We start from the raw sequence: 19,911 nt of genomic DNA, 5'->3' as shown, positions 1-19,911 counted from the left end.
CTAAAAGAACTTCTCTCTGTCTGAAGTTCTGACTGCACTGTTCTGCAAATAAGATCTGTAAAAGGAAAACTGTCGAACTGTTAATGAACAAACCCGTAAATTCTTTCTGCTTTGGTAGTATGCTGATATAAAAAAACCCAAACACACCAAAATATAAGCTTCTGCTACATTCCTAGTAAAGTGCTTCTTCTAGAAGCACTTGTTTCTTTGTATCTAGGGTAATTTAGGTGTTTGTGAGGTAGCTGAATTTTTTTCTCAAATTTTTCAGGAATTAAATTTAAAAATTCTGCAACATTTGACATTAGGTGTGGTGAGATAGGGGGCAATGGGATCACTCTCTGTCTCTAAAGAATGCAGCAGTGCTAGCTAAGGAGAATGTAAAGGTGTCTTTGATGTCTTTGAGCTGTCTTTTACTTGTGATCCAACAGTCAGTACAAACTCAGGTTGTACTTATGTCTGTTTTGTAAGCGTTCCCTGGTTTCATGTGGATTGGCATCATTACAGGGTGACTTGAAATGCTACTTATCATCATGTAGGTGTGCAGAGTTTCTGGGTTCTGCAGAAATACAGAATTTCTGTTGAGAAATAATTTAATGCTGTTGTTGAGCTGAGCACAGACTCAACTGGCAAAATCCAGAGAGATAAAAACTTCCTCCTTGTGTAAATGCCTTCTTTCCAGTTGTGCCTAAAGGCTTTTACCCAGCTGGAGCACCAAATTGCAGAAGTGAAAGTGTAAATAGAGGCAGAAAAGAGTTGATTGTGAAACAAGTGCCGTGGTTCCATGTGCAAGTTTCAAAATGAAGTCTTTTCAGTAGAATTGTTAGTTGCCATGGCACTGGGCTACGTGGCTTACACTGCCTTCACCCACTGCAGCTGTAGCTCACAGGGTTACCTGCTCAGCTGTTTGTCACTGCTGCTCTCCAGAAAGCTGCCACCTTTGCCAACATCCTGAGTAGTTTCTGAGAGCTGTCTGCGCACCCACAGCAATCTGAAAGAACTCGACTTGTATAAGTAGTTTGCCTTTTAGCTGCACATGGCGTGGCAGAGGTCAAACCCATCTGTCTTGCTCAGCTGAGTTCTGTCAGGTGTACATTCAGCAATTCTCTGCTGGAAGATGTGTCAGCTGCAGTGGTGGGAAGGCACTGACTAATCTGTAAAGACTTTATCATTTCATTGTTGATATGCTTTCATATGAAAGTGTCTGAGAGGGATTATCCATGTATATATGTGTGTCTTAATTATTTAATGTCAGGGATACATGTACCTCAAGGTATTTAATGTCAGGGATACATATACCTCAATTATTTAATATCAGGGATATATATGTCTCATTTCCCTATCCCCCCTTCCCTTCTTTTTTTCCCCTCTGACTTGTCCCATTATTGATGTTTTGGAAGTGTTCTGACTAAAAAGCATGCACTGTCTCTCTGTTAACCATTTTTCTATTTATGTTTTCTGAAGGGTTTGGGAGTTTTGGTGTCTGTTCCTGCCCAACTAGCCAGCTTTGACTAATGTCTAGAACATGGTAGGAGGGTTGGAGCTAGATGATCTTTAAGGTCCCTTTCAACTTAAACAGCTCTATAATTATAACTTTATGAAAATCTGACACAGTAATTACTTCTTTTCTCCTTAAATGCTTTCTGCACTTTATCAAAATGTTTAACTTTACTCAGAAGGAAAATTTATTAAATGTAGCAACAGCCTTGCATATTGCCATGATACAACCAAGCTTTGTGGATTAATGGAGGTTCTGTCATTAGATGATTTGAGTCCAGAGGGCTTGTGTCTGTCAGTCTAACAGAATGAAGACCACTGTCTTCTGAATAATATTCCTTTCATATTTTAGAGGACAATAAATCCTTCTTTCATTATTGTTCTAAAAGTTGGGGGAAGGATCGTAACATCTCATTATAACTTGTTCCTTGCACACCAAAATCCCTTCATTAGAGGCTCGTGAATGTGTTTGCCTTTTTGAATTTGCAAATGCAGTGCCATCCTGACTCTCACTTTGAATGCTGAGCTTTTTAATAGATTTTAATAGCTTTTTAATAGATTCCTGCAGGCACCAATGCTGTCAGGGGGATTTTGTTGACTCAGTAAATTCCTCTTCTCTGGTGGAAGAACTAGCACAGCTTCTGAAGGCTGTGCAGAACTTGGTTATCCCTGGCAAGCTTTGTACAAGAGACAGTGGTTAAAAGGCTTGGATTATCTGGGGAAGGGTTCGGGTTAGGTGGTTAAAAGGCTTGGATTGTTTGGGGAAGGTGGAAGGCCAGCAGTGCAGCCAGGAGCTCCTGTCCCGCGTGCAGGTGTGGCGTTGCGTTAATGCCGGCAGCCGGCGGGTGGCACTGCCGGGCCGAGGAGGAGGAGGGAGGAGGAAGGAGAGGTGCGACTGGGGCATCCTCTAGGAAGGGATCTTCCAGCATCCCTCTCGCAGCCAAGACTGTCCAGTGCAGCACATCGGCTTACACTGTACAAATAACCTGATGGTATACGGGAATGATATTTCCCTTGAGGCACTGCTAAGTGGCTGCATAGGTCCTACTGCTAGAAAGTTTCTCCAGTGTAGTCTCATAGCTTCCTTTTCTCTCAGCACTTGCACCGTTCTTCAGTGGGTCTGTAGTTCTGTAATAATTTGCAACATTCAGTCTCCAAATCTCACCCTGTAAGACACTGCCTTGCAGATACAGCCCTTGCTCTTTTGCTCTCAGGCAAAAGAGACACTAATACTGCATGTTGTTTTTCCTGAAGATCAATGAAAATAACAACCCTTTCTCTATACTTTTATATTTTATAATCTTTTGGTTTATGTGGCAGTCTGCTTTGTAACTTTGTCTCACTCTTTCTGCTGTTGTTGCTGCTGTAAACAGCGTTCAGACTTCTGGGGGATTTGTCTGTCTGGCACAGTACAGTGGTTGCTGTACTTGGTGCCCAGGATGCTCTCCCCTTCTTCTTGGGATAACCCAGCTGACCTACTTTTGCAGCTTGGCTTCTTGGTTTTGATGTGCTATCTCTGGGAAGCCTGTTTTTATTGAAAGATTAGGAAACCACAACTTCCTGTCAGGAGTTGCTGAACTGGATGAAAGCATTTGTGTTGTGCCACTGAAGACACTGAGGCAGGTAAAAGTGTGAGCTTCTGAAAGCAAGCAGTGTAACAGTGGTCAAAAACAACACTGAATTTCATCCATGTATTTATTCCAGCGCGATATAATGTGTCTTTATATCAGATGTGCATAATATTCCTAGATTCCACTGATTTTGCTTGAAAACCTAAGCAGGCAACATATGTGAGGAATTGGTCTCCATTAAAGAATATGCCATAAAGAAAAGTTTGATTTAGGGAGTTTGTCCCATATCACAGAGTTACTTTTGTTAACAACATAAAATCCAGCTGACCAGCTTATCATTCTGCTCTGTTATCATAAAGCCATCCTTTCCCATTCATTGCAGGGTGTTCATTTTCTGCAGGAGTGGGAGGTGAGAGTAACAAAACCCCCTCTTAGTGTAGCTCTGATTTACATCAAAACAAGCAGGATTCCTAAACACCATGAGAAGGAAAGTAGTGTATGTCCATTTAATGAGAGAGTATATCACACATTGAGCAGGAGGTGCCAGAGTATCTCCCTAGAGGCAGAAAGAGGATGCCTTTTATTTACTTTTCCTCCCTGTCATCCCTTAGCAGGGAGTGATGGAGGAGCAGTGCAGTGTGTGTGCAGTCACCAAGCCTCTGAATGTTCTGGATAAATGACCAAGAACAAATTTTAGTAAGCAAAGCAGAGAGGGCATAACAATTTTCCTTATGCATTATGTGGTGAGACTGGCCCTGACTGGCACACAAACAGCAGAGGCAGCTCCCATGATACCAGAGGTACTTTGTTTCAAAGATGAAAGTTGCTTGCAATGCGTTGAAAATGTATAGAGAATTAAATGTAATGAAATGGTGGGATACTTCCTGAATGCACATTGCAATGTGCATTGCAATGTTAGGTCATCTGCTAAGCAGGCTTAATCTGAAGTGGACTTTTCAATACTTATTGAGTTAAAAATGGAAATTTCCTTCTGCTTATGAGTCCTGGTTTTGTCTTTTGTATTACTTGGTACAGAACAGTAAGATGCAGTTGAGGATCTAATTCTGGTGCTACTCATAAAAGAAGAAAAATTTTTAAAAAAAAAGAGAAAATCCTTATAAAATATTGCTTGTAGCTAGCTAACTGTAATCAGCTGTAATTTCTGGGGACGTGATTTGGTCAGCCCTATTCATGTAGTAAAGTACTTTCTATTCTAAGTGATCCAACTGATTTACAAAGTGGACTACTCAGTGTTGTCTTAAGTTGTTTAATACAGCAGTAAGAACAGAGTCTAAATTTCTTCAGGTTCTGAGACCTTGCCTTAGTGTTTGTGCTTCAGCCCAGAAATGACTGTGGATATAAGGAGGGGTGAAAATGTAAAGAATTGTTTGTTTTACATAGAAGATCTCAAATAAAATTGAAGCAGCGTAAGAAACAGTCATTTTGGTTATAATTGCCTGTGTAGAATACCAAGGGGATTGGAATAACTTGCATATGAGGGGAAAATGAAAGTACTGACTGGGCAGTGGCTGGTTGGGAAGTTTCAGGAATTATTAGCACTGGTCATGGAAACCATATGGAAACAATAAAATGGACAATGACTGAAAGGCAGCTGTTTTCAGGTGACTTGTTTTGGAATGAGAACAAATGGTCTTGAATCCTGGAGGATCAGTGTTAAGGCCACCAGGTTATATGGAAGCTGTGCTGTTAACAGATGTTTGCTAGAAACAGTTGCACAGAGAAGGGATTCCTTGTCCATAGGCAGGAGAATTCAATCTAAGCAGTAAGTACCAGTAATAATGTTGTTAGCATTTAAGTTCTGAAAATTTGTATGGAAATCTTAACACTGGGCAAGCTCCCCATGTATGGTGTCCACTTCAAATTCTCATCTTGGATAAGCTTTTATTTGTTGTTAACTAAGTAAAAGATTCAAATAGCTGAAAGTTGGTGTTTTGTATGTAATAACTAGGTATTGCCCATCAGCACAACCTTGGCATTATTTGCACCATGCTCAGAGGAAATGAGTGGCACACATGGCACCTAATCTTGAGATGGAAGACTGAGCTGGTTTTAAGACTGCTGTTAGAAGGAAATGAAGCCATATGGATGTATAAAACCAACTTGTAAATTCACCTGTTGATAGTAATCTAATGTATATTTCAAGTAGAAAGCAAGGGAATTGAATGGGAAAGTGAAAGAAGAACATGAAAACTGTCCCAGAACATAAAAAAGAAGAGATTTCTTAACTGTGTTAAGAACAAAAGAGAAACTAAAAATAATTTTAAGCAGTTGAATTTTCAGTAATTTTCTGGTGCTTCTGACAGCAAGGAAGATGAAAGGACATAGAAGAAGAATTAATCTAGTTATATGCTGTGGTGTGATTTTCTCCACTCAGTTAGAAAGGGAGGTAAACAGTAGCGTAGTAGACACAAATTGGTTTTTTTTTAATTGACAGAGCTGTTTTTCACATACAAGTCCTGAGAGTTTATTGATGAATTCAGGATAACTGATGTAGTTTTTTTTCAGTAAGCTTTTAAAAAAGGTTGATACAAAATTTTTATGTTCCTGCCTTCATTTTCAAATAGTCAATCAAGGCAAATTTCATTTGTAAGCATTACATTGCTGATGTAATGTACTAGTACTTTGTGAGTTTATATTCTAGAATGTCTCAAGTTTAAGATTTGGATGGTAGGTCACTCTGGTAGGATGACCAAGTGTGTTTAGCTCTGAAGGGGTCAGTAGCTTTCTGGGTGAGGGGGGAAAGTGCCCATCACAGGTTACCAATGCTGAATTGTGTGAATTGAGTGGTAACTTGAGTACAGGCAGATTACATGTTTTAAGGTAGGTTGTAGAACAGAGCTTTCCAGGATGAATGGCCTGTTAACTGTTAAAAATTACTTGGAGTGCTTCATGTGCCTATTTACCTGACTGTCAACTTGGAAAACATCATTTTGGAGGCAGAAAAATCCTACAGTACTTGGAAGTTTTATGCAGGTGAGTAAAAGAAATTACAGTGTGGCTACTCTACAATGCTACTGAACCTCTGTGTCCAAGCCTGGTGGTGTGTGTGATTCCAGGGGGAAGAAGTGCGAGAGGGGCAGTAGGAGAGCCCATCCCATTCCAGACCAGAGCCCATTTAGGGTAGCCTATGTTCTCCCACAAGAGCCACACGTGGATGTCTGGGGAAGATTATGAACGCAGTGAATTTTGTAAAGGTCTCCACAGTACTGTCCTCTTCTGAGCTGCTCATAGTTCATGCATTTAGAGTGCTCTACCATGTGCTTTTCTTGCCTCTCCCTGGGCCTGTGCAGGTTTCTGCAGGATCTTTTGGTGAAGTGTACACAGGTTTGCTGCCATTTTCTTAAAGAGCAAATCTTGCTTCTGCTGGCTTTGTTGGGTACCCATGGGTTCTTGTATAAGAAACGGAACTGTCAGTCACCATCTCCAAGACTCCGGTGATTTTTCTTGTGTGTTTCTTTGTTGTTTTCTGGCTGGTTGGTTGGGTTTTTGTTTGTTCTTTTCTCTCTATAAAATATCCCTCTTACATAGTTTCCTTTCCAGGCTGAAGATCTTCAGCATTCTTTACATGTATGCTCTTTCATGGCTTTGCTTGTCCTTGTTAGCCTTCTCTGGACCTCCAGGACCCAGGATACTGGAACAGGGGATGTTTTTACTCTTAATTCAGGTTCTATGACTTGTTTTACTGTGAGTTCTGTTCAGCACAGCTCAGGGAAGAAGGAAAATGTTGGAGACTAGAGGGAGTTGTGAGAGACTACCTTGGTTATAACTCTTCTTGAGGGAGAAAAAACCCAAGACCCTTATCCTAAATTAATTGTGTAATTGAAATATCATAGCAAAGAGCTTTGACGGGCTCAGCAGACCAGGACATAGAGAGAAACAAGTGGAGATTAGAAATCAGGGACACCTTTTTAACAGTGGCATAAATTACTGAGGCAGAAAATTAAAAAGTGGTGTTTCTGTCCTGGGGGAAAAAATATCAGGATTTGCTATTTTACAAAGTTACATTCCACTATAGCAATTACTCAAAGTAAGACTGACATCTTGTCAGTCAATGACATCTTGTGATCTATTCTGGAAAGGTCAGGCTGTGGAATGACAGGCTGGTGTTTAGTTAGCTAAAACTGATCTCACTGCTGAAAGACCCAGGTGTGTTTCCAAGGGCTGCCTGTTTTCCCAAGGCCTGAGTTTTCAGAAAGAGGGAGCACTTAAGTTCTTAATTATATTTAAACTCAGATGCACTTAACATCTCTGAAAAGTGGTCCTAGAGGAAGAGAGGAAGGCTGTGGAGCAGTTGGTCCCATAGCCCAGGGTGAGGCTGTGACAGGTGTGTGTGTGCAGGAGGTGAAAAGGAAGTGTGTCAGGAGAATTAATAAAGAGAGTTGTCATATTTCTGCCAGGGATAATGAAGGGAAACAAGTCTTTGTGGTTAGCAAGTTCATCACTTCCAGGATCCACTGGCTCATCATGCCTGGGGTAGTCTGGCTTTTCTAGGTTGTGCCAGCTGCCTGCTGAGGCTTGTGCTTGCTGAGCACGGGTGCCCTGTGGAGTTAGCCTTGAGTACCTGCAAGGCACAAGCAGCTCTTCAGTGGTGTGCCCTGTGCTGGGATAAAGAGTTGGACTTTCACAGGTCTTTCTCTTCCATGTTTCCTGGAGGGCTGTCAAGCAGGCAGATTGCATCCTTTGCCTCTTGCCCTACCCAGGCTTCAGAGTCTGCACCCTGAGTGCCTGCGGAGCAGTGCTCTGCAGCACCCATGTGTGTCAGCTCTCTCCCCTGCCCAGTGACTCACCGTAGCTCTCTTGGGATTTCTGCCCCCAGGGAATAGGCAGAATATTCTCATTTTGGTTTCAGACATTCTTCTCCAAGACAGGAATATTCATAAGCCAAGTATGTAAAAAGCACAATATAGTGCATTTGAAATCATGTTGCAAATCTTGGTCTCCAAGCAGAGGCAGAGGCAGTCATTTTTAGGGTGTCTGCATAACTGAGGCATGGAATCCTCAAGACAGGCTTTTAATTTCTCTTCTCCACCAAGTTCCCATATTGTGCTTGAAATGCACTGTTGAAAGTGAATATAAATGCTCTGAAAAGCAGCACTCTCTTCATGTGCGTTTAAATAATAATACAAAGTTAAGCCAGATTTTTTTGATTGTAACGTCCTCACTCCCAGCCTTCTCTACTGACATTTCCTGATATCTTCTCAGTCTGTTGCGACATCTCTGTTGCAACTTGTCGGGTCATGCTTGGGATCCAGCAGCAGCTTGTATAAACTGAGTTGCTCTATTCTATGGCTTCTGAGCATCTGCATGATGAAGTGATGACAGTCAGCAGCACATCAGATGCTGGTGTCATCTCCAGATGCAAAAAGAGAGCATGTGTCCTGTATCTTTAGAATCTTTGTGATTTTCATCTCTATTTTTAGCCTCTGACCTTGTAAATACCATTCAGTAGACAGGACAGTACCTTGCTTGATTTTAGGAGACTCTGTCCAGGTTGACTTACATGGCATAGCCTTCCTTCCCAGGCAAGCTATGCTGTGTTCAAGCAGCAAAGTAAATTAAGAAAGCCAGCATGCGTAGTGTTAACCGTTTTCTAAAATGTCTATATTTTCTCTTGTGATACCTAAGTGTTCCTTCCCTCAGCCCTACTTTGTTGACAGGTTAATTTTCTTCGCTCTGTATTGTCCTTAAGTACCTAATGTAGTGGATAGCCAGAAATTTTATGGTGATACTTTAGTGAAAGATGTGTTTAGATGCTGACGTGTTCCTGAATAGGATTCACAAGTAATGCTGTCAGACCACAAAGGAGCTAAAGCCCTTTCTTGGGGATGAAGTAAATAAAGAGGAAAATTAAGTTCCTTAAATATTTGCAGTTTTTTGTGTAGAAGCTGCAGTATGTGAATATTGCATGAATATCAGTAGTAAAATTTTTACTGAAGTGTGCCTAAAAATGCCTAATAGCAGAAGGAGTTACTACTTTTTTTATCACTTCTTTGAACTGATTGTCATTTTCCCTTGAGGCTCAGTAATTTCTAGTGATCTCTTTATTCCTTTGAAAGAATTGCTTGGCAAATAATTAGTGGACAGTCAGTTTTTATTGAGAGTGGAGAAAAGTTGTTCAAGGCATGGCTATTTCAGGGTCATGTGTCTGGATTTGTGCTGCTCAGGGAATTGCGATGTTCCTGTATCAGGAGAAGTCCCACTGATGAAGGAGCACAAGTGTGATCATGGTAGGTGACAGCTGCCCTTTTGGTTTATGTGACTTCAACAGCAGCAAAGGAGAAAACCAACTGATAGGATTCAGTAGAGTAAAAATATGCAGAAATAAGGTGAGGGCTTTTCAGGAGATTGGGGAAAGCAGGAAGCAGAAAAGAAAAGCAGACACCTGAATTGGTGAGAAAGTGTTGGGATTTTTTTGTTTCTCATTTAACATGGTAGCAGTACACTACCCAAATCTGGGTAGGGAATGTGTCTGCCTAACTTGCTGGTTTTCTTCAGGGAGATAGGTCTGATAAGATGGCTAAAAAACTTTTTTATATGCCTGCCCCCTAACTGCTGCAGCTGGCTGAAGCAGGGGCTGGGTCTCTTTTCTCAGAGGCTGCTGCAGCTGAAACATCAGAGTGGGTGGATGGTGTCCCAAACCAGGAATCTGGCCCCTGTGGTGGTGGGGTTCACCCACGCTTGACAGGAGCTAAAAGAAAGATTTTTTTATTTAAAACTAGTAATTTTAATGTGAATGCTGTTCAGTTCATCACTTTGAGAGTAATGAGAAAAGCCAGAAAGATATTTTAAATCACAATTACATCATTCTGTGCACAAATTGGTGCATAGCAGAATTGCTGAAAGTTATTAAAATCTCAGGGGAGAAGGAATGGAAAGAATTGCTTAGATAAACTGATTTGTCTTTCCCCTCTATCATCCCAAGTAGGTCTTTCATATTCTTGGGATCTCTGTGTGTAGAGTCACTTAAGTGATACTGTATTCCATCTCTGTCACCATAATTGGTATCAGGCCTCATTCATTGATAAGGAAGCTACCCAGGAAGCTTTGTTTGCTTAATTTCTTATCACTACCCTGATTAGGTTACTCTGAGGGATAACTGCTCTCCCCTGAATTTATTGTGTTTCAGATTCTTTTAAGCTACCTGTAAGTTTTCACTCCTTTGTCCTGGTGCTTGGCTACACTATAGTAATATAATTTTATTGCTTCTAACAAATCTGTAGTAGAGATGTGGGACTGGACTGGAGTGTTCTGAAACAGCAGTGACATACTGAACAGCATGGAAAAATTATTTGTATATGATATGGAAAAATTACTAGTATCATACATGCTTAAAGAAACCCTCTTTTCTGTCACCATCATATATTATTGGTTTTCTCATAGCTTAAAACCTGTGTTTGGTTTTACTTCCTCCAACTCAAAAAGGAGGTAGTAGGAGAAGAAAAACTAGCAAAAAGGGCATCCTGTGTGATCAGAGAAATAGGGGAGTCCAAAGTATCGCAGTATTAGTCACTTGGAAAAAGTGAAGTAACTGAGAAAAGATGCTGGAAATCTGTGACATCATGAGTGGTATGCAGAAGGTGAATAATGACTATTTATTTTTTCACCCTTAAAATAGCATTAATTAGGATGTTCAGGCAAGTATGAGGTACAAGAAGGGAAGCACTGCTTTATGAGCACATGTTAGCGTGGGGTTCATTGGCACAGAAGTGGTGTGGAGCTCTTGAAAGAGTCGAACAGCTCAGTGAATGGTGTTACTCTGGGAAATCTGGGATTTTGGGGCTAATCAGGGGAAAGATTTCCCTACTGACAGGCGGCCTAAACCTTTGGTAAGACAGAAATTAATGAGTAAAATGGACTTTTGCACCAAGTGTGCCCTTGCCTCTGTCCTCTCAAGCTACTGAGTTTGTTTGCCAGGCGTGGAAAGCGGTCAGTCCTTTGTCCCCTGTTTGCTTGGGCATTCCTGCCAGCAGTGCCAGACCTGGGGCTGGCGGTGGCTCAGGAGCTGCCCGGCGGGTTCAGCTGTCACTGCCAGCACTGCCTCACCTCACGCTCATCGGGGCAGGGCAGCAGCAGTGCTGATGGCATCATCCTGCATGGGGATGGCCCGTGCTCCATCTGGGCAGCCCAGGAGACTCCTGAAGCTCCTTGACCTGTTCTATCTACTTACAGAGCTATTTACACAGTTGCAGAGGTGTAATTCTCCTATCATGCATCAAGGTCTTCTGGGTGATAAACTGATTGACCTCTTTAACATACTCCTTCCGTAGCTGGTTTCCAAATTACTCTTAGGTAGCTCTTTTTTGTAAGGTTTCCTGTAACACTGCTAAATGAAATGTCAAGAGTCTGCTAGGAAACTGAGATACAAATATATCATTACAGGCAGAAAAATTCCCATTCTAGACCTGTCTGTTTTCAGTAAGCCTGTATTTTCTTGCCTGTTCTCACTTGGCATTCTTCTTCTCCCTGCTTATTATTTTACTATTTTTACATAATTCTCAATTTCCAAGTTTCCCAAAACCACAGAGAGGTTCAGTCCACCCACTCTGCCTTTTGCCTAAAAATGTGGTGTGATCCAATTTGCATTAACACCTAGTCACTTCTCATGGTGTGCAATCCCATCTCCAGCATACAGCAGTGTAGGAAAATTTGGGACTCAGAACCGTGAGTCATTTCACCACCAAGCAAGTGTTCAAGTTCAAAAAGTAGTCAAAGGCAGTTGTTTAAAGCCTGTGGAGTTCTTTATGGAGTTCTGACTGAAAGAAACCTGGTTCCTGAGGCTTCCATCATGCCTGCGTGTGCTCTGGGTGCCTCTGTGGCTATACAAGAGCTGCCTACCTTCAGATCATGTCAGAAAACGTTTGGCTTCCTGGAGGAGAAATGGGAAAAGATCAGGGGAACTGGAGAGACAGTATATTGTGTGTGTTTAAGTATATTAAGTGTGCTGCTTTGGCTGGCTTGCCAGTCACTCTGCTGTGAACCATTCATCTTGAGCACGATTTTGTGACCTTGGCCTCAGCACATGAGGGTATGTGGGCTTAGCAGTTCTGTCAGGTTTAATGGGATTCATTGCAGTCTTTTCTTCTGGAGGTCTGAATTTTTAATTCATTATTTTAAATCTTTATATGCACAATTAAAAACATAGGCTAGTTAAGAATTCACACTATTCAAGTAATTAGGATGTTATTTTGAATTGCCCAGGCCTGTCTAGTAGTTAGGCATAATGTATGGACCGTGTTCTCAACCCTTTGTTACTGGGATAGAAAAAAAAACAGGGAGCAGTAGGGGGTAGAAGAAAAAAGTATCCAAACACAAAATGTCAGATTTTGTTTCAGGAGACAAATAAATTCATAGACTGTGACTGTGACTTCTTTTAGCCTGCAGCTAAACAGACTATACAACATGTATTCTTGCACATAGGTGTGAAAGAAAATTGCCTAACTGTTCAACTTATTTAGGATTTATTAACATTTATTGACAAAAAAAGCACAGTATCTTCTTTAATCTAAACTCAGCTTGCCTTTCAAACTTCTCTTTTTCTTGTCCTGCAGTTAGGTTTTTAACTATGTGTGCCTGCTTAGTTCTCTATTGTACTACACTTGTGTTCAGGATCCTACTAAACAAACAGGTTCACAGTCCTGTCAGCCAAGAACTAGAGCATATTACATGTCTCCTGTGAATACAGTATATTTGGTAATGTAAATGTTATACAGGTTATAGCCTTTTCCTGGATAGTATTTCTTATCTCCAAATTTAGCAGGCAATGCAATTAGGAGGACCTGGAAAATACTGATATTTCACAGGGTGAGACAGAGGTGTCCTGCCTCCCGGGTAGGAAGCTGCAGGGGAGAAAGTTGTCTGTATTGCTGTTTTATGATTTTTTTGTGCCACAGGGGCATAGTGGTTGCTGTTGTGGTCAGCTCTCCATTTTTAAACACAAAACTTTGAAACAAAAAATGTTCAGCTCATAGCAAATATTATAAGCTCTTCAGAGAAACTGCTTTTATTGCATATTGTTATTCCTGCCATCTACGTGCAGACTTAAACTTTTTCCCATTCAGCAGGTGCAAAATCTCTTTCTCTCTCTACGTCTCTCTGGCCTACTTTTATTTTTATTCCAACTCTTCCAGGGTTTTACTGGTATGTGTCTAGTTACTGTGAGATTGTTGCTCTTAACTGTTTCCTACCTTGTGTACTGTTTCAGAGATAAGTAAGGGTAAAAGATCTGAAAACTTGTCTGCTTTTTTCACCTAGAACAAGTCTAGCTGAAAGATCTACCTTTCTTGTCTTTCTCCAGGGAAAGGTCACAAAAAGTTCAGGTAGTTTGCCTTCATGTGTGATATGTAGTTGTAATTACAGTTATCCTGGACTAGTTGAAGTGGTTTCTCCTGGTAGCACAAAACAGTGTGAACTCAGTAGTTGGCAGGGTTTCTTCAGGCAGGATTGTGCTATATCGGCAGTTTTATGCAGGTAATGGATAAAGAAAACACCCAGTATTTGTCAGATTTTTTGTTTGTCATGTTGCCATTGTGTTTCTGATGGTTTAATACTCTGCCCTGCTGATGCTGCCATTACCTGTTTTTCCACACACTTTCACTTTGATCAGCAGAAGGTGGTGTGACAATGGTGAAAACACAAATGGCCAGAAAAACACAGTAAGAAAGCTAATTAAAAAAGTTCCAATGTGGGTGTCCAGTCTCTGAGGTGAAGTGTCTGAGATCATTGAGTGATGCTGTGTTTCAAAATGCTGTCAGGGAAAAGCCAGCATCATCCTGATCTTCCCGTTCCTCCCGCTGTCCTTCATGCCATGTACACCATATGCATGTACTTAAACTGAGTTTGGTTTCTACACCAAAGAGGCTTCCTGCCTCTTTTGCCTTATTGCAGTGTCTCTAACCAATGCACTTCTCATGATGCATCCCTGGCAGCTGGTGGGTGGGATATGCCAGCAGTAACACCTGGAAGAATGTCCAGGTGTGAGTCTCTCCTGACAGAGGGAGCAGCCCCACACTAAGGCAGCCCCACAGCATTCATCTTGCTGTGGCCATGGGCCAGCAGAAGGCTCAGTCCTGCACACTGGGCCCCTCCTTGTTTCTTGTGTACATTACAGTGTGGCAGGCGAGTCCTCGCCCTTCCTTTTGCTATCGGCCTCTTGCTCCCTGGAAATAGCAAAGGTTGCAGCAAAGCCTGAATGCAAGTCAGAAGCCCTGCGCTGCCATTTCCAGTCCTTTCCTCCCTGATCTTCCAGAGCTGCTGGCTTGGACCACAGGAGGAGTTCACCCTGGACAGCGTGTCCCTGCTCCTGGTCTCGGCTGCTGGTTTTGCTGGGCCCAGCCTTGCCTGGTCTTCTTGGCTCTCCCCGCTTCATCCAGGCTGCAGCATCCTGCTGGAGGCAGTGGGAGCTTTCTGAGGGCTTGGGGGCAGTGAGGCAGGGAGAGCCATGAATTGCCTCCTGGCACCCCATCCCCACTCCTGGAGCTGGGGCTGCATGCTGCCCTCGCTCCCCCCAGGTACGTGGGGCTGGGCTCTGGGTTTGGAGAGAAGCCTGGGGCTGGGGCTGGCTGGGCAGCTCCATCCTCCCTGAGCCTTGGCTTTCCTCACCCACTGCTGTCGTAAGAACTGGACATCTCTGCCCTGCTCTGGTGCTCACAGCTCACGAGTGCCTTTTGGGTCCTGCAAGGGTTTGGGTTCTGCTGCTGTAGTGGGTTCTGTGTGTTGCAGCTGATAGAAAAACCATTCTGCACAAAGTTTCTGCTTTCTCTTACTTGGCTGTATACATGCATGCTTTGCAGGACTCTTGGCAAATTTTTACCTTTAGAGATTTAAGCAGTGTTTAAACATATTGTACTTATGAAGTGGTGACTAACCAGTATTTGTTGTGGTTGTACCAACGCAGTAGATATGAGTATATTCACCTGATGGTACAAAGTACTTGTATCCAGAGCTGAACTGTGTAGGAATCACCAAGAAACCATGGGAGCAGTTGTGTATTGCTATGGTATTATATATACATTACACCTGCAGAGTTCCTGAATGATTACTAAACCTGCTGTACTTGATGAAGTTTTCTTGCCTTACAATTTAATCTTAAGGCCTAATAGGTATTTTAATGTGTCCTCTTGTTCTTCTTCACAGCTGCAGTTTGCACATAATGTAGATTTCTTTCAAAACCTGCTGAAAGGTAACCATCTTGACAGTCACTTGAATTTTTTTTTCTCTTTAGATGATAATCAAAACAAAAGCAATGAAAAGAAAGAGAAGAAGATGGTTTCTCAGAAGCCCCATGGTACCATAGAATATATAGTAAGTGCTGGTGTGTGGTATGTTCATGCCTGCCTTTTGAAAGTGGAGTTGTTGAGGTTGAGAGGGGGGCAGTGGCACAAAACTGTGAGCACTAATTCCTTCTCAGTATGCACTTACCTCAATAGGGATTGCTTCTCTTGTTACCATTCAAATACCACCATAATGGGGAGAGCTAGGGTCACATCCTGAATCTCTGCTCAACCCAGGATCTCTGTCTCTTTCAGCTGCCAGTTCCATTTTTACTTCTGCATTATGGATCTCTAATAGAGCAGTGATTTTGTTATTCTGAAAAATACTCCCATTCTACAGCTGACCTGTGCTGGGTGAGATGTGTTCCTCTAAGCTGGAGCAGGGCAGCAGTGTGCTAGCTCTGCTCTGTGTGTGAGCCCTCAGGTCGCTCAGTGCATTCCCCTCTACCACGCAGAGCCTCTGTGGGAGGTGGTGTCCCAGCTGGGAGCTGCAGAAATGCTGACGTGCTGTCGCTGCTGGAGATGTAGTGAACTTTGCAGTGTATGACCTCTTACCCCTTGCCAGACCAGTTGTAAATACAGATGTGCTGCTTTAAAGTTTTAAGAGAAGAGGAGAGGGACATCTGTAACACCTCTACATTTTTTCTACTGTATATTGTGAAAGAATATTTCTGTCCTTTTTTTTTTTTTTGATACTGGCTTATCACCTAAGCTATTAAATAGATGTCTGTCAAGTCTATCCCTGCAAACAGTCTGCTAAATGAGTTTAGTTCATGTGTGGTGCTGTGTTCAATATGGTATCTTAGTCACCAACTCTTTCTTCAGGCTGGAAATCAGGACACCATAAACAGCATAGCATTGAAGTTCAACGTCACCCCAAACAAGCTGGTGGAGCTCAATAAGCTTTTCACACAGACAATTGTGCCAGGCCAGGTAAATCTTTTATTTATTTGGGGTTTTTTTAATATCTGAAACATAAACAGCATAGCATTGAAGTTCAACGTCACCCCAAACAAGCTGGTGGAGCTCAATAAGCTTTTCACATAGACAATTGTGCCAGGCCAGGTAAATCTTTTATTTATTTGGGGTTTTTTTAATATCTGAAACATAACTATTTGCTATGTATTTAGAAGTTTTTTACTACTTACATGTATATTTTAGGTACTTGGATACAAGGATAATGGATGCTAATTTAAAGCCCTCCCTTAAAGGGAAACTCAGTAGATTATTTCTTAGAATTGGTGTGATGGGAAATCTTTGTAATTGCCATATCTGACTTGTTATTTATGTACTGTCACTATAGCCTAAAGATGACTCTGAAGCTCAAGAAGATAATACAGCTGTTGTGAAGGAGTTGGATTATTGGGAAGTCTGGATAAATGCAATCTATAATGCATTAAAGAATTAGAGACAGAAATTGAAATGCCTTTGTGCCATTATGTTGGGTATGAGTCAGTCTCCTGTAAGATGAGAAATAAATGAAGCGAGACTTTTTAGGAGAGTCCTAAATCCTGAAATTTCCGGGACTGGAAATGCAGGTGTGGAGAATAACACTTGGTTCATAAACAGCAGGTCTCTACTTCTGCTTCACAGCCATGCAGAGGTTGAAGTGTCTTGATTTGCAGATAAGGAAACTGAGGCACAGAGAGATGGTGTGACTTGCCTAAGAATACCCAGCAGACAAAAGCTGGAATAAGGAAATTAGTTTAATTTTTCTGAATGTTTTTAAGGTGTACATTGCAGATATGAGTGATCAGTATTGTGTTGTCTTTCTAATATAACATAGTTAATAACCTTTTAAAGCTTTTGCTTCACTGTTTTGAAATGCCTGTTTGTATTTAGATTCTCTTTGTGCCAGATACAAGTGCTGGGAGGCTGTCTTCTAGTCCTGGTGCTCCTGTTTCTCCTTCATCATCAGATGCTGAATATGATAAACTCCCTGTAAGTCAGACATGCTTCACTGGTCTTAAACTCTCAAAATATTTTCTGATTCTGAAGCTGAGAAACAAGGCTGTGTTTTTTGAGTTTACAGGCATTGTGTGTAGTGTCTTGCATTAAATTAGTTTGCTGTACTACAAAATTTACCATTGTCTTAAAAATACTCCATATTAAGGGAATTCTGCTTGTGGAAACACATTACAGGTTCAGTTGGGCCCTAAGTCTATCAAAACTACTAAAATAGTGTAGTACACAATCTTTAAAGAATGGAAAGCTAAATATGAAACATTATGTAGTGTTTCCTACTGGAGATTTTTATGCTGCTCTGTAGTCCAGATCCTTGATCCTGCACTGGCATCCTTGAACAGGGAGGCTGTTGGTTTAGTCTGAGCAGTCAGTTTCTTTCTAGTTAAATTGTAGTGGTACCCATATACAAACTTGTCTTTAGACAAGACTGCTGGATTTAATTTTTGTAAAAGGTCTTGGCATAGCTGATCTTTCATTTTCTTTAGAAGGGTGATTGGCCATGATGATTTTTAGATAGTACCTTTAGGCAGTTTAGCTGCCTTCAACATCTTTAACATCTGCTGAGATGAAAGTGATTAGTCATAGATGAAAGTAATTAGTCATTTCAAATACATCACTAATCCAAAGTGAAGAGAAGCTTGGAGTGAATAATTGTGTTTAACCTTACCCCTGTGCCATCTGCATGGGGAATCACACCAGTGCTCTGTGAGCAGAGGTCTTCAGTGTAGATGATGTGTCAGGGCAGGCCCTCTCCTACTGAGATGTGTAATTGAATTTTGGTGAATTGACCTGCCTTGATGTTTTTTAATTTCTTGCCTGTTATTTGTATGGAGTTTCTTGTAAGGTTACAAGGGTGGGTTTGTTGTTTTTTTTTTTCAATACAGGACACTGTAGGAAGTGTACATATATACTTACATACATGACCATTGCTTTTCTTCCTTATGCAAACAGAAAATAATTGTTTAAAACTGGCCTTTTAGTTTTCAAAAATCTAGAAGTATATGATTCTTGTCCTGTTGCTCTGCACTGAACTTTTTCTTTTCTAAGGATGCTGATTTGGCAAGAAAGGCTTTCAAACCAGTGGAGAGAGTCCTTTCCTCTACTTCAGAAGAGGATGAGCCTGTGGTTGTCAAATTTTTAAAAATGAATTGTCGTTACTTCACAGATGGTAAGGTAGGTGGAACCTGATTTTTGGGCATTGTTTGAGATTATCTTTGGATAAGTGAGAGATGAATACTGGGGGAGTCAAATCTGCTTAATGTTTTTAAAGAATGTAAAAGTGATGTTGGCTTTATCTATTACTGTTGCGTTTGTTGGTACTGTGATAATATGCTGTATAATTTTGTTCTTTTGCTTGAGTGTTGCTAGATACACAGAGAGAACTGCACTTCAGAGTTAAAACATGTCTGGATTAGTGGTCCAGTTCCATCAAATTGAGCAACAGCTTTATAAAATGAGTACATGCCAGTCTATTTCATTTATGACATGAAGATAAATTTTAACTGTTTCCAGAGCAGCGTTTCCAAATATGTTTATGTTGCTTCTGCACTTGCTAATGAATGTTGTGCAAGCCTAATAAAAGAATGAATATTCCATTATACAGTCTTTTCTTTCTGTTTCTTGTAACATAGGCCAGGACTGTAATCCTAAATTACAGCAAGTGTTTTAGAAGCACAGAGCTTGGGTAGTATTTTAGCCCTTTTCTCAAGGTTGCAAGACACTTCTTCCTGAACTGCCTACTTTGACATATCTGTCCCTGTTGACTCTGGCTTCAGTTAGCTGTCTGCGTGTTTGGGTTTTCAAGTTCTCTGGAATTTATAACACTGGAGATGCTAATCATTGTAGTTGCAACATTTTTTTCCCCCTAGCCCTGACTTTTGTAAGATGGATGTGTTTATACCTAGGGTTTCTGGCTTCTTTTGCATTGAGTGGATGTAGGCTGTATTTATCAACTGCAGTTTTACAGTCTGCATTTTGTAGAATGTAATAGAGGACAGCGTGATGTCTGGCATGTAAATTAGGGCAGTACTGTCACTTGCTATGTGATGCTTGTTAGATGCAGGGGATACAGATTGCCAATTACAGATTTATGGCTGCAGGATGAAAAAAGTAATTTTCAGCCAGAGCAATCAAAAATGAGATGGATTCTTTGCCAGTTTAGCTGAAATCCCTTGTTGCCTGGCTTCCTGCAGTGGCTGGGTGAGAAGTACATCCTGCTGATGTATTCTATTGTGACTTCTGGGAGAAGCCTCTGCACTTGTTTTCATTCTGTCATCCAAACACAAACCAAGCTTGAGGAGCGAGTCATACAGGAGAAGTGAATGGGAATACAAATAGACTTTGCTTTATAAAGGAGCAGACATTCATGTGCTCATTTGCCACTGCCAAGCCATCAGCCTGATATCTTAACTGCTTTAAAAAAAGCCCCACAAACCAAGCTTGTGGTCTTTTACCTGTGTATTTATGAGCCTTCCTTGGCTTGCCTTGCAGATGACCTCATATAATTAATAGTACCTGCAGTGTGGGCCATTCCAGTTGATCTCTGTCTCTCATTTGTCAGATGTCATGATTTACAAACAGATTCTGAGTTA

At 41.3% G+C, this 19,911-nt stretch overlaps 1 protein-coding gene across 2 annotated transcripts in view; it reads left to right on the top strand.

Moving 5' to 3' along the window:
- NCOA7 (nuclear receptor coactivator 7) overlaps positions 1 to 19,911 on the top strand; it is a 78,714-nt gene that overhangs the window by 39,138 nt on the left and 19,665 nt on the right. For both annotated transcript variants that reach the window (XM_058800907.1, XM_058800906.1), the window contains exons 4-7: positions 15,307 to 15,386; positions 16,181 to 16,288; positions 17,198 to 17,296; positions 18,368 to 18,493. In XM_058800907.1, coding sequence (XP_058656890.1) covers positions 15,307 to 15,386; positions 16,181 to 16,288; positions 17,198 to 17,296; positions 18,368 to 18,493 — 413 coding nt within the window. The remainder of the gene's footprint in view (positions 1 to 15,306; positions 15,387 to 16,180; positions 16,289 to 17,197; positions 17,297 to 18,367; positions 18,494 to 19,911) is intronic.

The sequence above is a fragment of the Ammospiza caudacuta genome, chromosome 3 (assembly GCF_027887145.1).
Source record: "Ammospiza caudacuta isolate bAmmCau1 chromosome 3, bAmmCau1.pri, whole genome shotgun sequence".
Taxonomy (NCBI): Eukaryota; Metazoa; Chordata; class Aves; order Passeriformes; family Passerellidae; genus Ammospiza; species Ammospiza caudacuta.
This window is presented reverse-complemented; position numbering and strand designations above follow the sequence as displayed.